Source organism: Rhinoraja longicauda, chromosome 14 (genome assembly GCF_053455715.1).
Source record: "Rhinoraja longicauda isolate Sanriku21f chromosome 14, sRhiLon1.1, whole genome shotgun sequence".
In the NCBI taxonomy this organism is placed as follows: domain Eukaryota; kingdom Metazoa; phylum Chordata; class Chondrichthyes; order Rajiformes; family Arhynchobatidae; genus Rhinoraja; species Rhinoraja longicauda.
Window position 1 is genome coordinate 3,687,521 of NC_135966.1, and position 27,350 is coordinate 3,714,870.

Genomic DNA, 27,350 nt, shown 5'->3' on the forward strand with positions numbered 1-27,350 from the left:
TTAACCTGGGTGTCACATATTTTTCGCCTGCCAACGTTTATCAAGTAGATGTGTTTTAAAAATAATGAACTAACACCAGTCTACATAACGCTCTGGGTTACGATGTAAATCACCTGTGGTCAGGCTGTGTTTGGGGTATTGGAGCGTGCAGATGTGACCGCCCCATTGATGGAAGGACGTGGAAGCTTTGAAGAAGATGCAGAGGAGGTTTACGGTGGTCACGGTGGCGCAGCGGTAGAGTTGCTGCCTCACGGCGCCAGAGACCCGGGCTCCATTATGCCTACGGGCGCTGTCTATACGGAGTTTGTACGTTCTCCCCGTGACCTGCGTGGGCTTTCTCCGGGCGCTCCGGTTTCCTCCCACACTGTTTGTAGGTTGATTGGCTTCGGTAAAATCCTAAATTGTCTCTCGTGTGTAGGATAGTGCTAGCGTGCGGGTCGGGGCGGACTGGCTGAACAAAACGCTGTATCTCTAAGCGCTGTCTAAAGAGGTTGACCAGAATGCTCTGGGTATCGGTCACAAGGAGAGGGTGGACAAATGGAGATTGGTTCCTTTGGAATGTCAGGGATCGAAGGGACACCTGAGAGAAGAATAGGAAATGGTGAGACATTGGGAGAGGCCAATTTACCTACAAACCTACACACACATCCTTGGGATGTCGGAGGAAACCGGAGCACTCGGAGAAAACACAAGCGGTCATGGGGAGAACGTGCAAACTCCATACAGACAGCGCCCGAGGTCAGGATTGAACCTGGGCTCTCTCTTGAATGCATTCAGAGAATTGGCCTCCACTGCCTTCTGAGGCAGAGAATTCCACAGATAAACGAGTGTGATGGGTCTCCTCAACTAACCTTCTTCACGTTTTCCAGGGACTAACGCCTTTCAAACAATGCATCGTGTAGGATTAGACCAGAGGGACTGGAGGATTTTGAAAGGTGACATTTGATGAAGATTGTGAAAGTCCCACATGTTTGTGATTGTCTGTATTTGTATTTTCCAGTGTCGGTCGGATATGAATACGAATCTTGTCCCAGCCTTATCCTGTGGGAGAAGAGAACGGCCTTGCTTCAGGGCTATGAGCTGGACCCATCCAACCTGGGCGGATGGTCACTGGACAAGCACCACGCGTTGAACGTCAAGAGTGGTGGGTTGGCAACTGAGTTTAATTTAGTTTAGAGATACAGCGCGGAAACAGGCCCTTCGGCCCACCGAGTCCACGCCGACCAGCGATCCCCACACATTAACACCATCCGACACACACTCCAGGGACAATTTTACATTTATACCAGGCCAATTAACCTACAAATCTGTGCGTCTTTGAGGTGTGGGAAGAAATCAGAGATCCCGGAGAAAATCCACGCAGATCACGGAGAGAACGTACAAATTCCGTGCACACAGCACCCATAGTCGGGATCGAACCCGGGTCTCCGGCGCTGTGAGGCAGCAACTCTACCGCTGCGCCACTGTGTCTGAAGAAGGGTCCCGAACCGAAACGTCATCTACCCTTGTTCTCCAGAGATGTTGCCTGACCCGCTGAGCTACTCCAGCACTGTTCTGTTTTTGCAAATCCATACCTCTAAAGACATAGAAAAGTTGTATTCCCTTCCAAAAGTTGTCTTTCCATCCAGCACCTGCAGTTCCTCGTGGCTACTTTAATGTTGACTCAGTCTGGGCTTGGGTTGTCCATAGCACTGCTGGCCCAGTCTGGGCTTGTGTTGTCCATAGCACTGCTGGCCCAGTCTGGTCTGGGTGGGGAAGAAAACTGCAGGCGCTGGTTTAAATCGAAGGTAGACACAAAATGCTGGAGTAACTCAGCGGGTCAGGCAACATCTCTGGAGAGAAGGAATGGGTGACCCGAAACCTCACCCATTCCTTCTCTCCAGAGATGCTGCCTGACCCGCTGAGTTACTCCAGCATTTTGTGTCTACCTTTGACTCAATCTGGGTTTGGGTTGATTACAGTAATGTTGACCCAGTCTGGGTTTGGGTTGATTACAGTAATGTTGACCCAGTCTAGGTTTGGGTTGTCCACTGCAATGTTGGCCCAACCTGGTTTCAATGCTGACCCTGTCTGGTTTGGGTTGTCCACAGTAATGTTGACCCAGTCTGGTTCCATTGCTGACCCAGTCTGGTTTGGGTTGATTACAGTAATGTTGATCCAGTCTGGTTTGGGTTGATTACAGTAATGTTGACCCAGTCTGGTTCCAATGCTGACCCAGTCTAGGTTTGGGTTGATTACAGTAATGTTGATCCAGTCTGGTTTGGGTTGATTACAGTAATGTTGACCCGGTCTAGGTTTGTTTTTATTACAGTAATGTTGACCCAGTCTAGGTTTGGGTTGATTACAGTAATGTTGACCCAGTCTGGGCTTGGGTTGTCCACAGTAATGTTGACCCAGTCTGGTTTGGGTTGTCCACAGTAATGTTGACCCAGTCTGGGTTTGGGTTGTCCACAGCAATGTTGACCCAGTCTAGGTTTCAATGCTGACCCAGCCTGCTTTGCTCTTGTGTTCTCAGGTGTCCTGCACAAAGGCAATGGGGAGAACCAGTTCCTGTCGCAGCAGCCGGCCGTGATCAGCAGCATCATGGGCAATGGCCGACGCCGGAGCATCTCCTGCCCCAGCTGCAACGGTCTGGCCGACGGCAACAAGCTCCTCGCCCCCGTCGCTTTGGCGGTGGGCGTGGACGGCAGTCTCTACATCGGAGATTTCAACTTCATCAGACGCATCTTCCCTGCCAGGAACGTCACCAGCATCCTCGAGCTGAGGTAGGAGACATCGTCGTCGCCTGGTTCCTTGTCTTCTTCCTCGGTCGGTCCTCGTTCCTGAGATCCTAGTTTGTCGTGGTATTGATTTGAGCACTGAATTTGCCTCTGATTTTACCCAGAACGCATCTTGCTTCCAAGATGGTGCCCAACCCAGGCGACCATTTGCGTGCCAGCCACAGAAGCAGATCTACGATCACACATTACAATCGCCCCACACTCTTAAATCTCTACTCCGATCTACACACTGTAAATGGCTCGATTGTAATCATGTATTGCCTTTCCGCTAGCACACGACAAGAGCTTTTCACTGTACCTCGGTACGCGTGACAATAAACCACACTGAACTAAATCGCTCCAGTGTTCATTGCACAATGCCTTACTGCTTGTTAGAAATCGTGTTGTTATTCACCTTTAGAATGTCTTTGAATAACTTTGATTTTTACATCCTGGAGTGGATCTAACAAAGAATATTCTTCTGCTGTTTTGAAGTTGCCTCTCATCTCCCTTTGCCAACCATGAAAGCAGCTCCAGACTCAGGAACAGCTCCTTCCCCTCTGTGATCAGGCTTCTGAACGGCCCTTCCATAAGCTAGGGTGCTGTCCGATTCACCTCTGCCCCATTGCGGACATTGGACTTTGTCTCTACACTGCACACTCTGCACACTACACTCCACAGTCTGAAGAAGGGTCCCGACCCACAACATCACCCTGTCCATGTCCTCCATTGATGCTGTCTGACCCGCTGAGTTACGACAGGACTTTGTGTGTGGTTTCTTTTGTAAAACCAGAATCTGCATAACCAAAACCTAGAAGGGGTGGGACCTTTCTTCAGACATTCCGATTCAACTCTACCCCATTGCGGACATTGGACTTTATCTCTACACTACGATGCTGGCTGCAACACTGAGAACTATTTTCTGAATGAGATTTACAAGTAGTTACAATGCCAGTCAATGGTACGTTATTGTCACATGTACCTAGGTACAGTGACAATAGACAACAGGTGCAGGAGTAGGCCATTCGGCCCTTCGAGCCAGCACCGCCATTCAATGTGATCATGGCTGATCATCCACAATCAGCATCCCGTTCCTGCCTTCTCCCCATGCACCCTGACTCCACTGTCATTAAGAGCTCTATCTAACTCTCTCTTGAAAGCATCCAGTGAATTGGCCTCCACTGCCTTCTGAGGCAGAGAATTCCACAGATTCACAACTCTCTGGGTGAAAACGTTTTTCCTCATCTCCGTTCTAAATGGCCTACCCCTTATTCTTATACTGTGGCCCTTGGTTCTGAAGTTCCTCATATGGTTCAGTAAAGTACTTGAGCACAAGAGTGCAAGAATGGTAGATGACACTGAGGCAGTACAGGTCACCACATTTCCAGCCCTATTTTGTGGGAGTCAAGCCCAACATAGATAACACAATCGAGTCTTAACTTTGCCATAAAGGTCAGTGCTCTGTATCTCCCCCTCCTGCTCTCAGCATCTTCCCCTTTGCTCTATCTTTAGACTTTAGACTTTAATTTAGACTTTAGAGATACAGCGAGGAAACAGGCCCTTCTGCTCACCGAGTCCGTGCCGACCAGCGATCACCCCGTACACTAGCACTATCCTGCACACTAGACAATAGACAATAGACAATAGACAATAGGTGCAGGAGGAGGCCATTCGGCCCTTTGAGCCAGCACCGCCATTCAATGTGATCATGGCTGATCATTCACAATCAGTACCTCGTTCCTGCCTTCTCCCCATACCCCTTGACTCCACTATCCTTAAGAGCTCTATCTAGCTCTCTCTTGAATGCATTCAGAATTGGCCTCCAATGCCTTCTGAGGCAGAGAATTCCACAGATTCACAACTCTCTGACTGAAAAAGTTTTTCCTCATCTCAGTTCTAAATGGTCTACCCCTTATTCTTAAACTGTGGCCCCTTGTTCTGGACTCCCCCAACATTGGGAACATGTTTCCTGCCTCTAACGTGTCCAACCCCTTAATAATCTTATACGTTACGATAAGATCTCCTCTCATCCTTCTAAATTCCAGTGTATACAAGCCTAGTCGCTCCAGTCTTTCAACATATGACAGTCCCGCCATTCCGGGAATTAACCGAGTAAACCTACGCTGCACGCCCTCAATAGCAAGAATATCCTTCCTCAGATTTGGAGACCAAAACTGCACACAGTACTCCAGGTGCGGTCTCACTAGGGACAATTTGCAATTTTACTGAAGCCTACAAACCCACACGTCTTTGCACTGTGAGAGGAAACCAGAGCACCCGGAGAAAACCCACGCGGTCATGGAGAGAACATTCAAACTCTGTACAGACAGCACCGATAGTCAGGATCGAACCTGGGTCTCTGGCGCTCTGAGGCAGCAACTCTACCGCTGCCACCCCTTTTGTACTTGAGTTTGACGAGATTGTATTTATGCAGAGTATCATCTGATCTGACGGGGCTGCATGCAAGACAAAGCCTTTCCCTGTACCTCACTGCACGTGACAATAACAAACTTTAAACCAAACCTAAACGTTTAGAACAAATTTGCGTCCAAAAACTTTAGTCTAACTCCAGCAGAAGAAACTTTTTCACCCGGAGTGTTGTGAATGTGTGGAATTCTCTGCCACAGAGGGCAGTGGAGGCCAATTCACCGGATGAATTTAAAGGAGAGTTCGATAGAGCTCTAGGGGCTAGCGGAATCAAGGGATATGGGGAGAAGGCAGGCACGGGTTACTGATTGTGGATGATCAGCCATGATCACAATGAATGGCGGTGCCGGCTCGAAGGGCCAAATGTCCTCCTCCTGCACCTATTTTCTATGTTTCTATGTAACCTGTTAGTCACCTTGTTCGGTGGTCCCAGTGAACCTTAAATCAAATAGGTGTAGCGCAGGCTTTAAAACTAATGAATATCGGGTACGGTATGTTCATTATCCATGTGCCCACTTGCTCTGTCAGATGTCTATGGCATAGGTATGATATTCAGATGCAGTTTTATATTGTTTAAAAACTGATTTTCTATTAACATGCTTCTTTTCCTTAAAAGAGTTAATTTTATAAGACACCTCAACATCTAGAAATTGAACTTTTTTTTCTGCTAAACAAAGACACAAAGTGGCCAGGACAGGTTTGGAGGGATACGAACCTCACGAGAGCAGGTGGGACTAGTGTAGCTCAGGAGCAAGGAGGTCCTACTGCAGTTTTACAGGGCCCTGGTGAAACTGCACCCGGAGTATTGTGTGCAGTTTTGGTCTCCTAATTTGAGGAAGAACTTTATTGCTATTGAGAGAGTGCAAATGTTCCCGATGTTGGGGGAGTCCAGAACCAGGGGTCACAGTTTAAGAATAAGGGGGAGGCCATTTGAGAATAAGGGGGAGGACTGAGGTGAGGAAAAACTTTTTCACCCAGAGAGTTGTGAATCTGTGGAATTCTCTGTCGCAGAAGGCAGTGGAGGCCAATTCACTGGATGTTTTCAAGAGAGAGTTAGATTTAGCTCTCAGGGATAATGGAATCAAGGGATATGGGGAAAAAGCCGGAACGGGGTACTGATTTTGGATGATCAGCCATGATCATATTGAATGGCGGTGCTGGCTCAAAGGGCCAAACGGCCTCCTCCTGCACCTATTTTCTATGGCTATGTTTCTATGTTGGCCGGTGTGAGCAAGTTGGGCCGAAGGGCCTATTTCCACACTGTATCACTCTATGACTCTATAAAGTGCTGGAGTAACTCAGCGGGTCAGGCAGCGTCTCTGGAGAACATGGATAGGTGACGTTTCACAGAGTGCTGGAGTAACTCAGTGGGTCAGGCAGCATCTCTGGAGAACATGGATAGGTGACGTTTCACAGAGTGCTGGAGTAACTCAGCGGGTCAGGCAGCATCTGTGGAGAACATGGATAGGTGACGTTTCACAGAGTGCTGGAGTAACTCAGCGGGTCAGGCAGCATCTCTGGAGAACATGGATAGTTGACGATAGGTTTCGGGTCGGGGCCCTTCTTCAGACTGCTGGCAGGGGGAATGGGAGAGAAAGCTGGAAGATGGGAGGGGGCAGGGTAGAGTAACAGGTGAACACAGGTGAGGGGGCTCTTTGATCGGCAAGTTGTTGGGACAAAGGCAAGAGTTGAAAGGTCAGGTGTAAGCCCACAAAGTGGAGAATTGTGAAACTCACAAAGGTTACAAATTGTGAAGTTATTGGAGGGGATATCTCTTTTCTGCTTCATTGCTGATAGCTAACTGGATTTAAAAACCAATACCGTATCTACGCTAACACAGTAATGCAGGGAAAAGCTGATGTGTGAAAGAGCAAGCAGGAAATCAGTTTAGCTGCATCCCAAGAGCCTTCAATCCCAATGCACGCCGTCATTCAACTCAGCTTACTGCAAATTATAAAGAGATACATCCAATTCATGGGAAATAAAAATGATTTAAATTGCAAATGCTCGTGCTATTTTCCATAGCTTCCAATGATTTAAAGTTCCGTTCCAAATTATTTCATCTGAAGTGAAAGATTTCAATTATGGCAGCCCACAGACCATTCTAGTCAACCGTGACACCCGTTACTAGCGAAACAAAATATCAAAGGAGTTCTTCAAAGTTCCCCCACCCATCCTCAAGAATGATCCCAGGAATGGGTTGGTTAACCTATGATGAGCGTTTGTCAGCACTGGGCCTGTACTCACTGGAGTTTAGAAGAATGAGGGGGGACCTCATTGAAAGGTACAGAATAGGGAAAGGCTTGGATGGAGTGGATGTGGAGATGATGTTTCCACCAGTGGGAGAGTCTGGGAGCAGAGGGCACAGCCTCAGAATTAAAGGACATTCTTTTAGGAAGGAGATGAGGAGACATTTCTTTAGTCAGAGGGTGGTGAATCCGTGGAATTCTTGGCCACAGAAGGCTGCGGAGGCCGTCAGTGGATATTTTTCAGGTAGAGGTAGATAGATTCTTGATTAGTACGGCTGTCAGGGGTTATGGAGAGAAGGCAGGAGAATGGGTTTAGGAGGGAGAGATAGATCAGCCATGATTGAATGGCGGAGTAGACTTGATGGGCCGAATGGCCTAATTATACTGTTCGTTAAGACCTCTCCATATGCTTTCAGTTTAGTCTGTTGTCACGTGTACCGAGGTACAGTGAAAAGCTTTTGTTCCCTGCTAACCAGTCAGCAGAAAGACAATACATGATTACAATCGAGATATAGTTGGGAGTACATTCAAGGCAGAAGCTTATTTTGAGTTTAATATTACGCAATAGCATGGACATGGTCACATTCACCATCATATCTGTGTTAGCCGATTTATATTTGCTTCTAATCAGTCAGCATCTTTATAATAAAATGCTATTCCTCCTCTTCAAATTCTCCCATTGCCTTGACTCTCCCTATCCCTGCAACTATCTTTAGCCGACTGGCACTTGGGCTTTCTTGCGTTCCAGTGATTTCAATTGTTCTAGGAATCTCTTTCTGCCTCTCTGCCAGCATTTTCTCCTTAAATACTCCTTTAAAACATTCCCTCCTTTACTCAAGAAGGGCCCCGATCTGAAACGTAACCTATCCGAATCTTCCAGAGATGCTGCCTGACCCGCTGAGTTACTCCAGCATTTTTTGGTCTATGCGAGGTTCCTGCAACTGCAGTTCTTCGTAGCCCCCGATTACAACCAGTATTAATATCTGGAGGAAAGAAAACTGTAGATGCTGCTTTAAATCGAAGGTAGACACAAGATGCTGGAGTAACTCAGCGGGTCAGGCAGCATCTCTGGAGAGAAGGAATGGGTGACGTTTCGGGTCGAGACCCGAAACGTCACCCATTCCTTCTCTCCAGAGATGCTGCCTGACCCGCTGAGTTACTCCAGCATCTTGTGTCCACCAGTATTAATATCTTCTCACTTCTGGTCCATGTCCAATTTCCTTTGATGCTCCAGTGAGGCTCCATGCCCATTTAACCACATTGTGGATACATGATCATTGCACATTAGTTTTGTTTAGTTTACTTTAGAGATACAGCGCAGAAACAGGCCCTTCGGCCCACCGAGTCCGCACCGACCAGCGATCCCCACACATTAACATCACCCTACACACACTGGGGACAATTTACTGTTATACCAAGCCAATTAACCTACAAACCTGTACGTCTTTGGAGTCTGGGTGGAACCGAAGATCTCAGAGATCCCGTAGTCGAGATCCAATCCGGGTCTTTGGCGCTGTGAGGCGGCAACTCTACCGTTGCCTAAAGATCTTGTTGTTTTTGCTGCCTTATTTTCATCTCTTCGCGTTCATGTTCCAAACTCATGGGTCCTCCCACCAACAGGGGGAGTGGCATTGGTTTACACGGCACAACGTACATCCCAATTTCAGATAACCTCTTACAAACCCCCCCCCCCCCCCCGCACACCCACTCCCCTTTCTCCCCCACACCCCTCTATTCTTCCTCCCTCTTGCTCTGTGCCCCATCTGGACTCTCACCTATTTCTCCCCCCCCCCCCCCCCCCCTCCATCTGCATTCCTTCCTCTGGCTTCACAATTTGCAACTCTTCAGTCCTATAGTCTCACATCTGTTTTAATCTCTGGCCTTTGTCCAACCATCTGCCTTTCAAAACCCCCCTCGCTTATGTCCACCTATTCCCAGCCAGGCTTTGTCCTGCCCCTCCCCTCGTCCAGCTTTCTTTCAATCCCCCCACCCAGCAGTTAGCCTGAAGACGGGCCGACCCAAAACGTCACCTATCCATGTTCTCCAGAGATGCTGCCTGACCCGCTGAGTTACTCCAGCACTCTGTGAAACGTCACCTATCTACATTCTCCAGAGATGCTGCCTGACCCGCTGAGTTACTCCAGCACTCTGTCCATTCAATTACAATGGTGATTGCAGGATCAGTAGACAGAAGCAATCAGAAGTCAGGAATCAGAACGACTCCTCCCATCATGGACAACATTCCATGTGACATGTTGCTCTTTCGTGGCCAATATTGCCATGTTACTACCTGATCTCCCGGTTGCTAAGCACTCTAACTCCCCCTCCCATTCCCACACTGACCTTTCTGTTCTGGGCCTCCTCCACTGTCAGAGTGAGGCCCAGCGCAAATTGGAGGAATAGCACCTCATATTTCGCTTGGGCAGCTCACACCCCAGCGTTATGAACATTATAGACAATAGACAATAGGTGCAGGAGTAGGCCATTCAGCCCTTCGAGCCAGCACCGCCATTCAATGCGATCATGGCTGATCACTCTCAATCAGTACCCCGTTCCTGCCTTCTCCCCATACCCCCTCACTCCGCTATCCTTAAGAGCTCTATCCAGCTCTCTCTTGAAAGCATCCAACGAACTGGCCTCCACTGCCTTCTGAGGCAGAGAATTCCACACCTTCACCAGTCTCTGACTGAAAAAGTTCTTCCTCATCTCCGTTCTAAATGGCCTACCCCTTATTCTTAAACTGTGGCCCCTTGTTCTGGACTCCCCCAACATTGGGAACATGTTTCCTGCCTCTAATGTGTCCAATCCCCTAATTATCTTATATGTTTCAATAAGATCCCCCCTCATCCTTCTAAATTACAGTGTATACAAGCCTAATTGCTCCAGCCTTTCAACATACGACAGTCCCGCCATTCCGGGAATTAACCTAGTGAACCTACGCTGCACGCCCTCAATAGCAAGAATATCCTTCCTCAAATTTGGAGACCAAAACTGCACACAGTACTCCAGGTGCGGTCTCACCAGGGCCCGGTACAACTGTAGAAGGACCTCTTTGCTCCTATACTCAACTCCTCTTGTTACGAAGGCCAACATTCCATTGGCTTTCTTCACTGCCTGCTGTACCTGCATGCTTCCTTTCATTGACTGATGCACTAGGACACCCAGATCTCGTTGAACTCCCCCTCCTCCTAACTTGACACCATTCAGATAATAATCTGCCTTTCTATTCTTACTTCCAAAGTGAATAACCTCACACTTATCTACATTAAACTGCATCTGCCATGTATCCATCCGCCCACTCACACAACCTGTCCAAGTCACCCTGCAGCCTTATTGCATCTTCCTCACAATTCACACTACCCCCCAGCTTAGTATCATCTGCAAATTTGCTAATGGTACTTTTAATCCCTTCGTCTAAGTCATTAATGTATATCGTAAATAGCTGGGGTCCCAGCACCGAACCTTGCGGTACCCCACTGGTCACTGCCTGCCATTCCGAAAGGGACCCATTTATCCCCACTCTTTGCTTTCTGTCTGTCAACCAATTTTCTATCCATATCAGTACCCTACCCCCAATACCATGCGCTCTAATTTTGCCCACTAATCTCCTATGTGGGACCTTGTCGAAGGCTTTCTGAAAGTCGAGGTACACCACATCCACTGACTCTCCCCTGTCAATTTTCCTAGTTACATCCTCAAAAAATTCCAGTAGATTTGTCAAGCATGATTTCCCCTTCGTAAATCCATGCTGACTCGGAATGATCCTGTTACCGCTATCCAAATGCTCAGCAATTTCGTCTTTTATAATTGACTCCAGCATCTTCCCCACCACTGATGTCAGACTAACTGGTCTATAATTACCCTTTTTCTCTCTCCCTCCTTTCTTAAAAAGTGGGATAACATTTGCTATCCTCCAATCCACAGGAACTGATCCTGAATCTATAGAACATTGAAAAATGATCTCCAATGCTTCCACTATTTCTAGAGCCACCTCCTTAAGTACTCTGGGATGCAGACCATCAGGCCCTGGGGATTTATCAGCCCAGTCCCATCAGTCTACCCAAAACCATTTCCTGCCTAATGTGGATTTCCTTCAGTTCCTCCATCACCCTAGGTTCTCCGGCCCCTAGAACATTTGGGAGATTGTGTGTATCTTCCTCAGTGAAGACAGATCCAAAGTAACAGTTTAACTCGTCTGCCATTTCTTTGTTCCCCATAATAAATTCCCCTGCTTCTGTCTTCAAGGGACCCACATTTGCCTTGACTATTTTTTTCCTCTTCACGTACCTAAAAAAACTTTTGCTATCCTCCTTTATATTATTGGCTAATTTACCCTCGTACCTCATCTTTTCTCCCCGTATTGCCTTTTTATTGACTTCTCCAACTTCAAGTAACCCTTGCTTTCCCACTCTCTCCATCCCCTCCCCCATCCCCGGAACGGAGATGAGGAAGAACTTTTTCAGTCAGAGAGTGGTGAAGGTGTGGAATTCTCTGCCTCAGAAGGCAGTGGAGGCCAGTTCGTTGGATGCTTTCAAGTGAGAGCTGGATAGAGCTCTTAAGGATAGCGGAGTGAGGGGGTATGGGGAGAAGGCAGGAACGGGGTACTGATTGAGAGTGATCAGCCATGATCGCATTGAATGGCGGTGCTGGCTCGAAGGGCTGAATGGCCTACTCCTGCACCTATTGTCTATTGTCTATTGTCTATTGTCTATTGTCCTTATTCTCCGACTAGTTTGACTGACCTCCTGATTAAATGTTATCTTTGTATGCCTCATTGTCACCTTCCCCGAGCTATCAATGATCCCTTCTACATTTCCCTTTACCGCATCCACTTTGATCTTTTTGTTTCACACCTCGCCCATTAATATCTCTGCGTCTTCCTCTCCCCTGACTCTCAGTCTGAAGAAGTCACCCATTCCTTCTCTCCGGAGATGCTGCCTGTCCCGCTGAGTTACTCCAGCATTTTGTGTCCATCTCTAGTTTTGCCCCTACTCTGTATACTTACAGAAAATACAAACGTTTATAATGTCTTCCTTTTCCTACATTCCCTTTTCCAAAATCCCTCGTTGGTCAAGATTAATGCAAGTCCCTTCTCCCTCAGGACGTTCCCTTTGAGTGAACTCCTTGCTCACAATTCAGATCACAATTATTCCTGATTAGTACATCCCCAGTTTGGTCCTGACAGACCTGAGGAAGACATGTTTTAGTTTTTAGTTTTCAACATACAGCATGGAAACAGGCCCTTCGGCCCACCGAGTCCACGCCAATCATCGATCTCCGGTTCACACCAGTCTGAAGAAGGGTCTCGACCCAAAACGGCACCCATTCCTTCTCTCCAGAGATGCTGCTTGTCCCGCTGAGTTACTCCAGCATTTTGTGTCTCTCACCCATTCACACTAGTTCTACTTGCTCAGGTGTCCTCCCACATTCCAAAGACGTGCGGGTTTGTAGGTTAATTGGCCCTCTCTAAATTGTCCCCTGTCGCGTAGGGAGTGGGTGAGAAAGTGGGACAACGTAGAACTGGTGTGAAGGGGTGATGGATGGTCGGCATGGACTCGGTGGGCCGAAGGGCCTGTCTCCGTGCTGCGTCTTTCAACTAATTCAATCTGTACAGTCTGCAGACAGACACAAAATGCTGGAGTAACTCAGCGGGACAGGCAGCATCTCTGGAGAGAAGGAATGCGTGACGATTCGGGTCGAAACCCTCCTTCAAACATCACCCATTCCTTCTCTCCATAGAAACTGCCTGACTCGTTGAGTTACTTCAACATTCTGTGTCTTATCTTCGGTGTAAACCAACATCTGAAGTTCCATCCGACACAGTGCAGTCTGCAATCTCCAAAGACGTTCGGGTGTTTGTAGGTTAAGTGGCTTGGTGTCATTGAAATTGTCCCTGGTGTGTGTGCAGGACAGTGTTAGCGCACGGGGGGATCGCTGGTCGGCGCGTACTCGGTGGGCCGATGGGCCTGTTTCCGCGCTGTATCTCTAAAGTGATTTGCCGCCTGCAGATCACCTTGAGCCAGGCTGTTCTGGGCTCCAGCTTGCCACCATGGCAGGAGGCAGAGTGGAAGCAGGTGCTTCCCTGCTGGAGGCGAGGGAAAGGTGAAGGGTTATTCTTGTCTGGTGCTTCACACATGCCGCTTCTAGCAGGTGCTAAAGAGGCAAACGTTGGCACGAGCTGCCGGGCTTTGCAGGCCTTACACGGAGCGGGCACCTTCTGCAGAGGAGCGTAAAAACAGCTTGCCAGCTCAATCAAACGGAATGACACGATTCACGATACCTCGCTTGCTGCATCACATTGTCTTTCCCACAAAATGAGGAGGAGTTGACTCATCATTTCTGCCCCAACCCGGCAATCTCACCTTTGTCCTGTAAAAGATACTTCATCTGGTGTCTCGAATATTGCAAATGTGGTTGTGATTCACAGCTTAAATCAAGAGCAGGTTTCTACAACATTTAATGCAGGTTTAAGCACCAAGATGGCTGCTGAATTCCTGCTCGGATGGGAGACAGTTCCAAACAAAGTGAAGATCCATTCATATGTTTTGAGTATTAGACCTTGCTTGTCACCTTCCATTGAAGGCTTTCTGTACCGGGAGGTCTCATGAGCTTATTGTCGTGTGAAGCGATGAGCTGGATATCAAGATATGAATGAATAAGATGTTCCCTGCTACTACAACTGAACAGAATACTGTACAACATTTTGATGGTTGCCGATGTCGGGTGATTTTTGTTCTCATGCTGTTATTTTTATATCACTTTTTTGTTTTGTTAGCTGTTCAAACATGTCTCGCATTGAATGTTGGAACCACCAAAAATCTCCCAATATCTGCACCTCATTTCATTACTGCTTTTCGCATCCCTCCACGCAAACCATAATGCAAACAGTTTGGTTTACTGAAATATGTGGCTTGAATATGTTAGATGTCCAAAAAGCAGGTAGAATCTGTACAGTCCAGCAGAATTTAAAAAGCATTTACAAATTCTACCATAACAATTTATTTGATAATATGATGAGGCTCATAACATAATATTGCCCACAGTGTTGATATCAATCTTAATTTGATTTTTTAGTAACCTTTAATTTCCCATCATGTCTGTCAGTGTTTAAGAGCTTCAGCAATCATTTAATAAATTAATGATGTAATAATGTATGTCTCAGATAATTTTTTGCCTGTTCCTCTTTCTCTTTTGCTGTCTTTCTACAAAGAAATAAAGATTTTAGACATAGGTAAGACAAAAACTTTAACATGTCTTCTTGAGAGAGAATATCTTGCCTCCTTTCTTTGACCTGTTACTGTTCCTACTGCTTTAGACTGAGGTAATTCTGTGAATACATACTGTCACAGTTGTTAGAACGTACCTGTAGAAGCTAATGTCCTTGCGTACTAGTCTACCAGCAGAGGAGGGACAAGTCTCTGGGCTGTACCACTGGCAATTCTACTGTAGCCTTAGAGTGGAAAAAGAAAAGTAAATCACTCCCTTTGAGACAACAGCATGTCTGAAAAATATCAAACACAAGTCCGACATCAGGAGTGGAATAGATTTCATTGATACTGACCGCTGGTGGTTTTTAGATGAAATACCAATCCGATGATCCTTCTCACCTCCAAGGTGGATATGAAAGACATCAAGGCGCCTTTGCTCAAATGGAGAATCTCCCCCACCGAAGCGCTCCAAGGTTGATTTCCGATCGAGGCCGCCAAAGATGGCTCGCTTTCCACCCAAGTCATTCGCTTCCTTTCCAATCCAAGCCACTCCACAGCATCACCCACACCCTACTCTGACATTCACATGGAAACATTGAAAACAGGTGCAGGAGGAGGCCGTTTGGCCCTTCGAGCCAGCACCGCCATTCATTGTGATCATGGCTGATCATCCATGCCTGCCTTCTCCCCATATCCCTTGATTCCGCTAGCCCCTAGAGCTCTGTCTAACACCATCGATGCTTTCCTGCCATCCCTTACTGATTGTCATAAACTGGCTCTTGTATTCCCTCATACATCCACCACCCCTATACTATCCCTTTTCCCCACTCCATATCCCCTTTCCCACACCACCACCCCAACACTATGCCCTTTCCCACACCACCACCCCAACACTATGCCCTTTCCCACACCACCACCCCAACACTATCCCCTTTCCCACACCACCAGGGCCGTTTTTACAGCATTATGGGCCCCCGGGCAAAGCAGTGTACTGGGGCCCCCACCGTTACTCTCCCCCACCCCCCTTTCCCTACCAGCCCCCCCCCTGTCGTGCCGGCGAAAAGCACTTACCGAAAAGTACTTAGCGATGGACTTAGGGTGCTACATTGTTGCGAAAAGCACTTACAGATCGCTGTGAGAAGCACTTAGGGACCGAAAATGTTGCGAAAAAAGCACTTATTGAACCTACATTATTAAAGTAGTATTTATTTATTGCAAGTCACTTAACATACACAGATCAGCATGGGGCCCCTATGCTCGTGGGGCCCCGGGCAAGTGCCCATCAGGCCCATGCGTTAAGACGGCCCTGCACGCCACCACCCCTATACTATCCCCTTCTCCCACACCTCCACCCCAACACTATCCTCTTATCCCACTCTGTATCCCCTTTCTCCCAGCCTCGCCCCAAGACTACCCCCTTTTTCTCCCACCCCCCCACTCCCACAACCTAGCCCCATAAACCTTAAGGCCACCCTGGATTGCTCCTCAGCACTGAAGTGTGCAAAGAAAATGGCCTTGGAATTGTGAGGACCTTTTCGGCATTGTGCCATGGCTGAGCCTTGTGTACTACAACAGAATGTTGCTACAAGAGGCGCAGAAACGCCACCATCCATCATAGCATGCATGTTCCCAATACAGGTGCCATTCAATCATCAAGCACACAGCTGTAACCTTCACTTCACCAGAACAATTCCCTGGCTGTTGATCTCATCTAATCCTCTATCTCCACCTTTCAAGCACAGGCCCACCACTGATTTTCCAGCAACTGGTGGTCCCGCCCCCCCCCCCCCATTAATTCGGACAAATTCACGAGAGCGCACTTGAAATTCCCCCCGCCCCCACTGACTGTGAATGCTGTCTGTACAGTGTCTGCATGTTCCCCAGGGGAACATTCTCTGGGGAACAATCTAACAGGTTTGTAGGTTGATTGGCCTTTTGGTAAGTTGTAAAATTGTCCTTAGCGTGTGTAGGTTAGCGTACGGGGTGATCGCGGGCCGGCACGGACTCTGTGGGCCCAAGGTACACGTGGTCTCCATATACCTGCCTCTCACCTGGTCTAAATTCATGAGTTCATAAATTCATTTCCAGGAGCCCATTCAGCCCATCAAGTCCACTCCGCCATTCAACCATGGCTGATTTATCTTTCCATCCCAGCCCCATTCTCCTGCCTAAGATAGACACAAAAAGCTGGAGTAACTCAGCGGGACAGGCAGCATCTCTGGAGAGGAGGAGTGGGTGACGTTTCGGGTCGGGTTACTCCAGCTATTTGTGTCTGTCTTTGGTTTAAACCAGCACCTGCAGTTCCTTGCTACACCATTCTCCTGCCTTCTCCCTATAATCCCTGACTCCCCTCCAATCAGCCCCTGCCCTCACCACAGTATCAAACCAACAGCAACAACAACAACTTGTGTTTCTACCTTCTTCCACTATCGTGGCAAAAAATGTCTCCCGGCACGTCACATAGAAACATAGAAACATAGAAAATAGGTGCAGGAGTAGGCCATTCGGCCCTTCGAGCCTGCACCGCCATTCAATATGATCATGGCTGATCATTCAGCTCAGTAGCCTGTACCTGCCTTCTCTCCATACCCCCTGATCCCTTTAGCAAAAAGGGCCACATCTAACTCCCTCTTAAATATAGCCAATGAACTGGCCTCAACTACCTTCTGTGGCAGAGAATTCCACAGACTCACCACTCTCTGTGTGAAGAAATGTTTTCTCATCTCGGTCCTAAAAGACTTCCCCCTTATCCTTAAGCTGTGACCCCTGGTTCTGGACTCCCCCAACATCGGGAACAATCTTCCCGCATCTAGCCTCTCCAACCCCTTAAGAACTTTATACGTTTCTATAAGATCCCCCCTCAGTCTTCTAAATTCCAGCGAGTACAAGCCCAGTCTATCTAGTCTTTCCTCATATGTAAGTCCCGCCATCCCAGGGATCAATCTGGTGAACCTTCTCTGTACTCCCTCTAAGGCAAGAATGTCTTTCCTCAGGTTAGGAGACCAAAACTGCACACAATACTCCAGGTGCGGTCTCACCAAGGCCCTGTACAACTGCAGCAGAACCTCCCTGCTCCTAAACTCAAATCCTCTTGCTATGAATGCCAACATACCATTCGCTTTCTTCACTGCCTGCTGCACCTGCATGCTTGCTTTCAATGACTGGTGCACCATGACACCCAGGTCACGTTGCATCTCCCCTTCTCCCAATCGGTCACCATTCAGGTAATACTCTGCTTTCCTGTTCTTGCCGCCAAAGTGGATAACCTCACATTTATCCACATTATATTGCATCTGCCATGCATTTGCCCACTCGCCTAATCTATCCAAGTCACTCTGCAGCCTCCTAGCATCCTCCTCGCAGCTAACGCTGCCACCCAGCTTCGTGTCATCCGCAAACTTAGAGATGTTGCATTCAATTCCCTCGTCCAAATCATTAATATACACTGTAAATAACTGGGGTCCCAGCACTGAGCCTTGCGGTACCCCACTACTCACTGCCTGCCATTCCGAAAAGGACCCGTTTATTCCTACTCTTTGCTTCCTGTCCGCCAACCAATTTTCTACCCACCTCAAAACTGAACCCTCAATACCGTGTGCTTTAAGTTTGTACACCAATCTCCTATGTGGGACCTTGTCGAAGGCCTTCTGAAAGTCCAGATATAACACATCGACTGGTTCTCCCTTATCCACTCTGCTAGTTACATCCTCACGTCAGCATTATCGAGCAAGCTTTGACACTGAGCCACGTAGGCAAATGTTCGGACAATTGGTGGAAATCTTTGGCAAAGCAAAAAAATGTATTAAAGAACTTCCTAACGAGGGATGGAGTTTTAGAGATTTGGAGGAAGGTGCCGTGTAGCTGTCGGCATGACCAGCGATGGGGAGCTCACAACCAGGGATGGTCAATAGACCAGACCCAGGAGCGAACAGGCCAACAACTCATACATTGTTTCAGGATAGGCCGTGGTTTCTGAGGGAGGCAGGAGTTTCAAGCTTGAAAACCAGGCTGAGAACTTTCAAACCAAAGATAGACACAAAAATGCTGGGGTAACCCAGCGGGTCAGGCCACATCTCTGGACAATAAACAATAGACAATAGGTGCAGGAGGAGGCCATTCGGCCCTTCGAGCCAGCACCGCCATTCAATGAGATCATGGCTGATCATTCTCAATCAGTACCCCGTTCCTGCCTTCTCCCCATACCCCCTGACTCCGCTATCCTTAAGAGCTCTCTCTTAAATGCGTTCAGAGAAATGGCCTCCACTGCCTTCTGAGGCAGAGAATTCCACAGATTTACAAGTCTCTGACTGAAAAAGGTTTTTCCTCATCTCCGTTCTAAATGGCCTACCCCTTATTCTTAAACTGTGGCCCCTTGTTCTGGACTCCCCCAACATTGGGAACATGATTCCTGCCTCTAACGTGTCCAACCCCTTAATAATCTTATATGTTTCGATAAGATCCCCTCTCATCCATCTACAAGCCTAATCGCTCCAGTCTTTCAACCTATGACAGTCCCGCCATTCCGGGAGAGAAGGAATGGGTGATGTTTCGGGTCTAGAACCTCCTTCAGACTGAGGTATGCCTCTAGTTTCTCTCCCCCCCCCCCCCCCACCCCCCAGACTCTCAGACTGAAGAAGGGTCTCGACCCTAAACGTCACCCATTCCTTCTCTCCAGAGATGCTGCCTGACCCTCTGAGTTACTCCAGCATTGTGTGTCTATCTTCGGTGTAAACCTGCATCTGCAGTTCCTTCCAATACAACTTTAAAATGGAGGTATTTTTAAAATAACTCAACAAAGCCACAAATGGCATCCATTTGTTTGATGCATCCGATGTGACTAAAAATATGAAACTATCTCTCCTTTCGCCTCATGGGCCTACTCCTCCTGTCTCTTCTCCTCACCTCGTCTCATTTCCTATCGAGCCATTAACTCAGCATGTTCTGTGCTAACACTTCAAAATTCAGTGTGGTTTTCAGACAAGTCTTAGCGGCCGCCATTTGGTGGAGCGGGAGCACGTGGCCGCTGGCTGGATGAGGTCACGTGGGGCTCGGGGCGGTTACGTCACCCTTTGTCCCTTATCTGGGAGTGAGGAAGTTGGCAACCCAACTAATACGGGACAAGGGCGGTCCCGTACGGGACAAACTAATTTAGCCCAAAACACGGGATGTCCCGGCTAATATGGGACAGTTGGCAACCCTACCTATAGCCCTCTGACGTATCTGTACTCCACTAATCCAGGCTCCTGAACATCCCTGGAATAAATTGTACACCGTGTAATAGGCAAGATGTTGTCAAGCTGGAAAGGGTACAGAGAAGATTTCCGAGGATGTTGCCAGGAATCGAGGGCCTGAGCTACAGTGGGAGGTTGGCCAGGCTAGGACTTTATGCCTTGGAGTGCAGGAGGATGAGGGGTGATCTTATGGAGGTGTATAAAATCACGAGGGGAATAGGTCGGGTGAATGCACAGTCTTTTACCCAGAGTAGGGGAAATCAAGAACCAGAGGGCATAGGTTTAAGGTGAGAGGGGAAAGATTTAATAGGCATCTGATGGGCACCTTTCTCACACAGAGGATGGTGGGTGTAGGGAACAAGCTGCCAGAGGAGATCGTTGAGGTAGTATAAGTACAATTAAAAGACATTTGGGCAGGTAGTTGGATAGGAAAGGTTTAGAGGGAAATGGGCCAAGCACGGGCAGGTGGGACTGGTGTGGATGGGGCATGTTGGTCAGTGTAGGCAAGGTGGGCCGAAGGACCTGTTTCCTCGCTGTATGTCTCTGTGACTCTCTATGGCTCTGTGAGCATAGTCAACAATACTTTCAAGTGTAAAACACACACCCTCTGAATCTCCTTTGCTAAATCTCTCTACCTCTCTTCCTTCCTTTAAGAAGTTCCTTAAAGTGTAGCTCTTGGAGCCAACATTTGCTGTTCTGTCCGAATGTTGTCTCGGGTAGCTCAGTGTCAAACCTTGTTTTGCTTTTCATTTGTTGATTGCCAGCACCAAAAAAAGGGTGCTAGCTGATTATTTCCCCCATTGCTTCTGGCTAGTCTTTGCTGCATGGCATGTAGCTATTTCTTTTGCCCACAAGGCTTCAAGAGCAATCCATCGGCTGTTTTGTGTTTTGGGACGTGAATCTGGATCGACCTGGCATACGAATGTATGGTCATTAGGCTTCTTCCTTTGTCAAAGGGGAGAGAGATCACGGGCCAAACTCATGGGGTTCGGCTGGAGGTCTTTCTCTTCCCATTCTACCAAATCTTTCATCCATTCAGAATCACGTGAAACGACTGAACAAATGCAGAGAATTGGTTAACCACATTAGTGTTGTTGTGCACATTGGGAATGTCCAAATGTTGTGAAACAGTGCATGTTGTTAGATACATTTTAATCCTGTTATTTCTTCCATGTGTTGTACTGCAATGAATCCAATCCCATTCTCCCAGCCACACTCATGATTTCCATCACTGGAGTCGCAAAGCAATAGTTGTGTAGTGGATAGTGGTTAATCTTCTGTGATAATACCTACTTGTGCCTAACAATTCCTCCCTCCAAGCTCTCATAGAAAGTTATTAATGTTGCTCTGATTCTATGTAAAAAGTAAAATTGGATTCCTGAACAGACTCGCAGTTAAAATATTGTTCAGGCAGGCGCTCGATTGTGTAATAAAGACAAGTGCTGAAAACACTCAGCAGGCTAGTCAGCGTCCGTGGGGAGAGAAACCAAGTCTCAGTTGTCTCCGTTAATGAGCTCTCTTCAAATGGAGAGTTTCAATAACCGATGGTTCTCCTGAAACATTAAGTTTGGTTTCCGTTCCATAAACCGGGTCACGGTGGCGCAGCGGTAGAGTTGCCGCCTCACTGCGCCAGAGACCCGGGTTTCATCATGACTGTCTGTGCTGAGTTTGTACGTTCTCCCCGTGACCTGCGTGGGTTTTCTACCACACTCCAAAGACGTGCGGGCTTGTGGGTTAATTGGCTTCGGTAAAATTGTAAGTTGTCACTAGTGTGTGTCGGGTAGTGCGAGTGTATGGGGTGATCGCTGGTCGGCACGGACTAGGTGGGCCGAAGGGCCTGCTTCCACCCTATATCTCTGAAGTCTAAAGTCTAAAGAGGTTTACAAGAATGCTCCTGGATTAGTAGGAATTAGCTACAAGGAGAAAGTTGGATTGTTTTATCCAGAATGCCAGAGACTGAAGGGGAGACCCGACAACCTTCTCCATCAGAAAAAAACTTTGCATTTCATGATCAGAGTTTATTTTAACTCTGCCCAACTTGCACATTGAAAGAAGAATGACTGAGTTTTGCGAAGTGCCCATTTTTCAGCTCAATAGAAAATCAAACCAGTGGGATCAATATTGAACCTTGGGTTGAAGATAGGCACAAAAAGCCGGAGTAACTCAGCGGGACAGGCAGCATCTCTGGAGAGAAGGAATGGGTGACGTTTCGGGGTCGAGACCCTTCTTCAGACTGACGACTTTTCAGACTTTTGTTTGACCTGTGATTAAATAGTTGGCAGACACAACAAATCATTCAGTATTAACAAACAGGAATAACAAATTATTCAGGAATAATTTGGGATACTTCAGTGGGATACCAGAGATAGTTTTGTTTTAGCTTTAGAGAAACAGCGGGGAAACAGGCCCTTCAGCCCATCAAGTCCACACTGACCAGTGATCAAACACTAGTTCTATCCTACACACACTAGGGACAATTGACAGAATTAACCTACAAACCCGCACGTCTTTGGAGTGGGGGGGGAAACCGAAGCACCCGGAGAAAACCCACGCAGGTCACATGGAGAACGTACAAACTCCGTACAGACAGTATCCGTAGCCAGGATGGAACCCGGGTCTCTGGCGCTGTAAGGCAGCAACTCTACCGCTGTGCCACCATGCTGCCCTGTCAGTGCCTGGTGAATTAGTCTAGCAAGGATCTGAGCACATCTGGAAAACTAAAGGAAGAGGCAAGTTAAGTAGTGAGAAAATAAACAAAAATACAGAATTTCAATCAATTGAATGCATGAAGGAGTTGTATAACTGTGTAAAAATTATATTATTGGGGAAAAATCCACAGGGAAGTCCCTAGGCTCAAGTACTTATCACTACTCCAGGAATGAGTAGGTTAACCCATGGTGAGCGTTTGTCGGCACTGGGCCTGTACTCGCTGGAGTTTAGAAGAATGAGGGGGGACCTCATTGAAACGTACAGAACAATGAAAAGCTTGGATAGAGTGGATGTGGAGAGGATGTTTCCACTAGTGGGAGAGTCTAGGACCAGAGGGCACAGCCTCAGAATTAAAGGACGTTATTTTAGGAAAGAGATGAGGAGAAATGTCTTTAGTCAGAGGGTGGTGAATCTGTGGAATTGCGGTTGGGAGGGAGAGGTAGATCAGCCATAATTGAATGGCAGAATGGACTTGATGGGCCGAATGGCCGAATTCTGCTCCTATCACATGATCTTATGACTAGTAGTAAATAATATAGTACTTACCCATAGAGCTACTGTCTCCTGTAAAACATTAGTACAAGGAAATTCACTCTAGTGTTTTATTGAACTGATCTCACTCTTTAATCTTTTAAATGTATTTTTTTTAATGAACATTGCTCCAGTCCCCTGAGGGGTTAAATATTTGTGAATATAATAGACAATAGACAATAGACAATAGTTGCAGGAGGAGGCCATTCGGCCCTTCGAGCCAGCACCACCATTCAATGTGATCATGGCTGATCATTCTCAATCAGTACTCCGTTCCTGCCTTCTCCCCATACCCCCTGACTCCGCTATCCTTAAGAGCTCTATCTAGCTCTCTTTGAATGCATTCAGAGAATTGGCCTCCACTGCCTTCTGAGGCAGAGAATTCCACAGATTCACAACTCTCTGACTGAAAACGTTTTTCCTCATCTCCGTTCTAAATGGCCTACCCCTTATTCTTAAACTGTGGCCCCTTGTTCTGGACTCCCCCAACATTGGGAACATGTTTCCTGCCTCTAACGTGTCCAACCCCTTAATAATCTTATACGTTTCGATAAGATCTCCTCTCATCCTTCTAAATTCCAGTGAGAAATAACTTTGTGATTTTATCAGGTGTTTGATTAGTATGGGTGTCAGGGATTATCATATCATATCATATATATACAGCCGGAAACAGGCCTTTTCGGCCATCCAAGTCCGTGCCGCCCAGTGATCCCCGCACATTAACACTATCCTACACCCACTAGGGACAATTTTTTTTAAAACATTTTACCCAGCCAATTAACCTACATACCTGTACGTCTTTGGAGTGTGGGAGGAAACCGAAGATCTCGGAGAAAACCCACGCAGGTCACGGGGAGAACGTACAAACTCCTTACAATGCAGCACCCGTAGTCAGGATCGAACCTGAGTCTCCGGCGCTGCATTCGCTGTAAAGCAGCAACTCTACCGCTGCGCCACCGTGCCGCCACGGTAGCGTGGGGAGAAGGCAGGGGAATGGGGTTGAGAGGGAGAGATAGATCAGCCACGATTGAATGGTGGAGTAGACTTGATGGGCCGAATGCTCCTATCACTTATGAATTTATGAAAACAATTCCAAAAAGATCTGCCAGTTTGTTAAATATAAACAAGATTATTAATGGACAATAAAACAGATGGTGAGTCTTTTTATTGGACTCCTGAGTAACACGGAAATCTGCAGCAGTATTGAGATATTACTATTTATTATCATGAGACCTCATGTATAAAATCTGACTACTCTATTTATCTAATATTTAAACAAGAAGACCTTTGTGAAATTGATTAAAAAGTAACAAGAAAGCCAATAACTGGTGAAAGTTCAGTTCGGAGTGTTTAATTAAAGATGATTTAGGATCTGCCCTGCTAACTAAATATCTGAGATTCTGTTCTTTTGAGGAGAATGGGTTGGAACAATTAATGAAATACTTCTATTAGTTGTAGGCTTCCCATTTTCAAGACTTCACAATGGATGGCTTCAAATCATTTACTTCAAATTTAAAAAAAACCTTTTGATCGCCTTGAAGGTGAACAAATCAAAATTTCAGACATGAACTAAATTTGGTTCTCCCTCCCTCCGCCTCATTTCAAAGTGTATCGGCACCTTGTGAAAAACTCACGTCATCATGGAACAATAAGTTAAATAGTTTGTAGCGATATTTATACTTTTATAATCTCAAAATCAGGTTATAATCTAAACCAATGCAGATTTTTAGTTTAGAGAAACAGCGCGGAAACAGGCCCTTCAGCCCACCGAGTCCGCACCGACCAAAAATCACCCGAACGCTGGTTCTGTCCTGCACACTAGGGACAAGTTTACAGAAGCCAATTAGCCTATTAAACCTGCACGTCTGTGGGGTGTGGGAGGAAACCGGAGCACCCGGAAGAAACCCACGCAGGTCACGGGGAAAAGGTACAAACTCCGTACAGGCAGCACCTGTAGTCAGGATCGAACCCGGGTCTCTGGCGCTGTGAGGCAGCAACTCTACCGCCGCGCCCCAAATATTCATGCCGAATTTCAGACATTGCCACGCATTTTACATCCTATACGTTAATTCAAGCTTTTTGCCGAGAGATTAAATGACAGAGCCTGTCCTATCCATATTCTTTTTTTTTAAGAGATAACGTTGTCTCATGCAGGGTTTGCTTTGAGCTGCGTAGTTGGAATGTCCAGAGGGTGAATCTCAGCATAATGAGTGTTCTCTTTTCCTTTTCAAGCAACAACCCTGCCCACAAGTACTTCATGGCAGTGGACCCCGTCACGGGGGCCTTGTACGTGTCGGACACCAACAGCCGTCAGATCATCCGGGTGAAGTCTCTGGAGGGCTCGCGGGACCTTGCATCCAATGCCGAGGTGGTCGCTGGGACCGGGGAGCAGTGCTTGCCCTTTGATGAAGCCAGGTGTGGTGACGGAAGCAAGGCAGTGGAAGCAACGCTGATGAGCCCCAGAGGTACTACTCCTTCAGAGAGCCAGAGAGTGATACCAGCCCTTCGGCCCATCTTGCCCAATAATGTCCCAGCTACACTACTCCCACCTGCCCTGCGTTTGGGCGTTTGGTCCACATCATAATAATCGTTTATAATCATAATCATACTTTTTTTTTTAGATTTAGATTTAGAGATACAGCGCAGAAACAGGCCCTTCGGCCCACCGAGTCCGCGCCGCCCAGCGATCCCCGCACACTAACACTATCCTACACACATTAGGGACAATTTTTACATTTGCCCAGTCAATTAACTTACAAACCTGCACGTCTTTGGAGTGTGGGAGGAAACCGAAGATCTCGGAGAAAACCCGTGCAGGTCACGGGGAGAACGTACAACTTCATACAGACGGCGCCCGTAGTCAGGATCGAACCTGAGTCTCCGGCGCTGCATTCGCTGTAAGGCAGCAACTCTACCGCTGCGCCACCGTGCCACCGTTATTAGCCAAATATGTTTTGCAACATACGAGGAATTTGGTTTGCCCTACAGTCATTCCAATCAAAAGCAACAAAACACACCAAATACATTTTAACATGAACATCTACCACAGTGACTCCTCCATGTTTCTCACTGTGATGGAAGGCGGGAAAAAAAATCCCTCCAAACCTGCCCTATCCATGTATCTGTCTAACTGTTTCTTAAATGTTGGGATCGTCCCAGCCTCAACTACCTCCTCTGGCAGCTTGTTCCATACACCCACCACCCTCTGTGCGAAAAAGGTTATCCCTCTGATTCCTATTAAATCTTTTCCCCCTCAACTTAAACCTTTGTCCTCTGGTCCTCGATGACTCTGTGCATCTACACGATCTATTCCGCTCATGATTTTAAACACATCTATAATAATCACACCTCATCCTCCTGCACTCCAAGGAATAGAGTCCCAGCCTACAGTACTCAACCTCTCCCTATAGCTCAAACCCCTCTAGTCCCGGCAACATCCTCGTAAATCTTCTCTGCGCTCTTTCCAACTTGACAACATCTTTCCTATAACACGGTGCCTAGAACTGAACACAATACTTCCCCCGGCCACCCTCCACTTCTCATCCACTTCTCAATGCATTTTCTGAAATACTTTATTGTTTGTTGTGTGACCTGAGTGAGTATCAGTAGCAGGAGGATGTGCCAAACTTTACATTTGACTCCTTTTGGAGGAAGTCGATAAACACTTCTTGTATACTTAAGCACGCAATGTTTTAACTTAATGTAATTAATGCATGCACTCGGTTTAGTTTAGTTTAGTTTAGTTTAGTTTAGAGATACAGCGCGGAAACAGGCTCTTTAATAGACAATAGACAATAGGTGCAGGAGGCGGCCATTCGGCCCTTCGAGCCAGCACCGCCATTCAATGTGATCATGGCTGATCATTCTCAATCAGTACCCCGTTCCTGCCTTCTCCCCATACCCCCTGACTCCGCTATCCTTAAGAGCTCTATCCAGCTCTCTCTTGAATGCATTCAGAGAATTGGCCTCCACTGCCTTTTGAGGCAGAGAATTCCACAGATTCACTACTTTCTGACTGAAAAAGTTTTTCCTCATCTCAGTTCTAAATGGCCTACCCCTTATTCTTAAACTGTGGCCCCTGGTTCTGGAACATGTTTCCTGCCTCTAACGTGTCCAACCGCTTAATAATCTTATACGTTTCGATAAGATCTCCTCTCATCCTTCTAAATTCCAGTGTATACAAGTCTAGTCGCTCCAGTCTTTCAACATATGACAGTCCCGCCATTCTGGGAATTA

General features: G+C 47.1%; 1 protein-coding gene across 11 annotated transcripts in view; it reads left to right on the forward strand.

The window, feature by feature from the left end:
* The window catches only part of LOC144600001 (teneurin-2-like), a 1,473,402-nt gene that overhangs the window by 1,410,345 nt on the left and 35,707 nt on the right, over positions 1-27,350 (forward strand). For 10 of the 11 annotated variants that reach the window (XM_078411299.1, XM_078411301.1, XM_078411306.1 and 7 more), the window contains 4 exons: positions 1,001-1,144; positions 2,516-2,765; positions 14,646-14,666; positions 25,347-25,579. In XM_078411299.1, coding sequence (XP_078267425.1) covers positions 1,001-1,144; positions 2,516-2,765; positions 14,646-14,666; positions 25,347-25,579 — 648 coding nt within the window. The remainder of the gene's footprint in view (positions 1-1,000; positions 1,145-2,515; positions 2,766-14,645; positions 14,667-25,346; positions 25,580-27,350) is intronic. The other variant, XM_078411304.1, reaches the window with a different exon arrangement.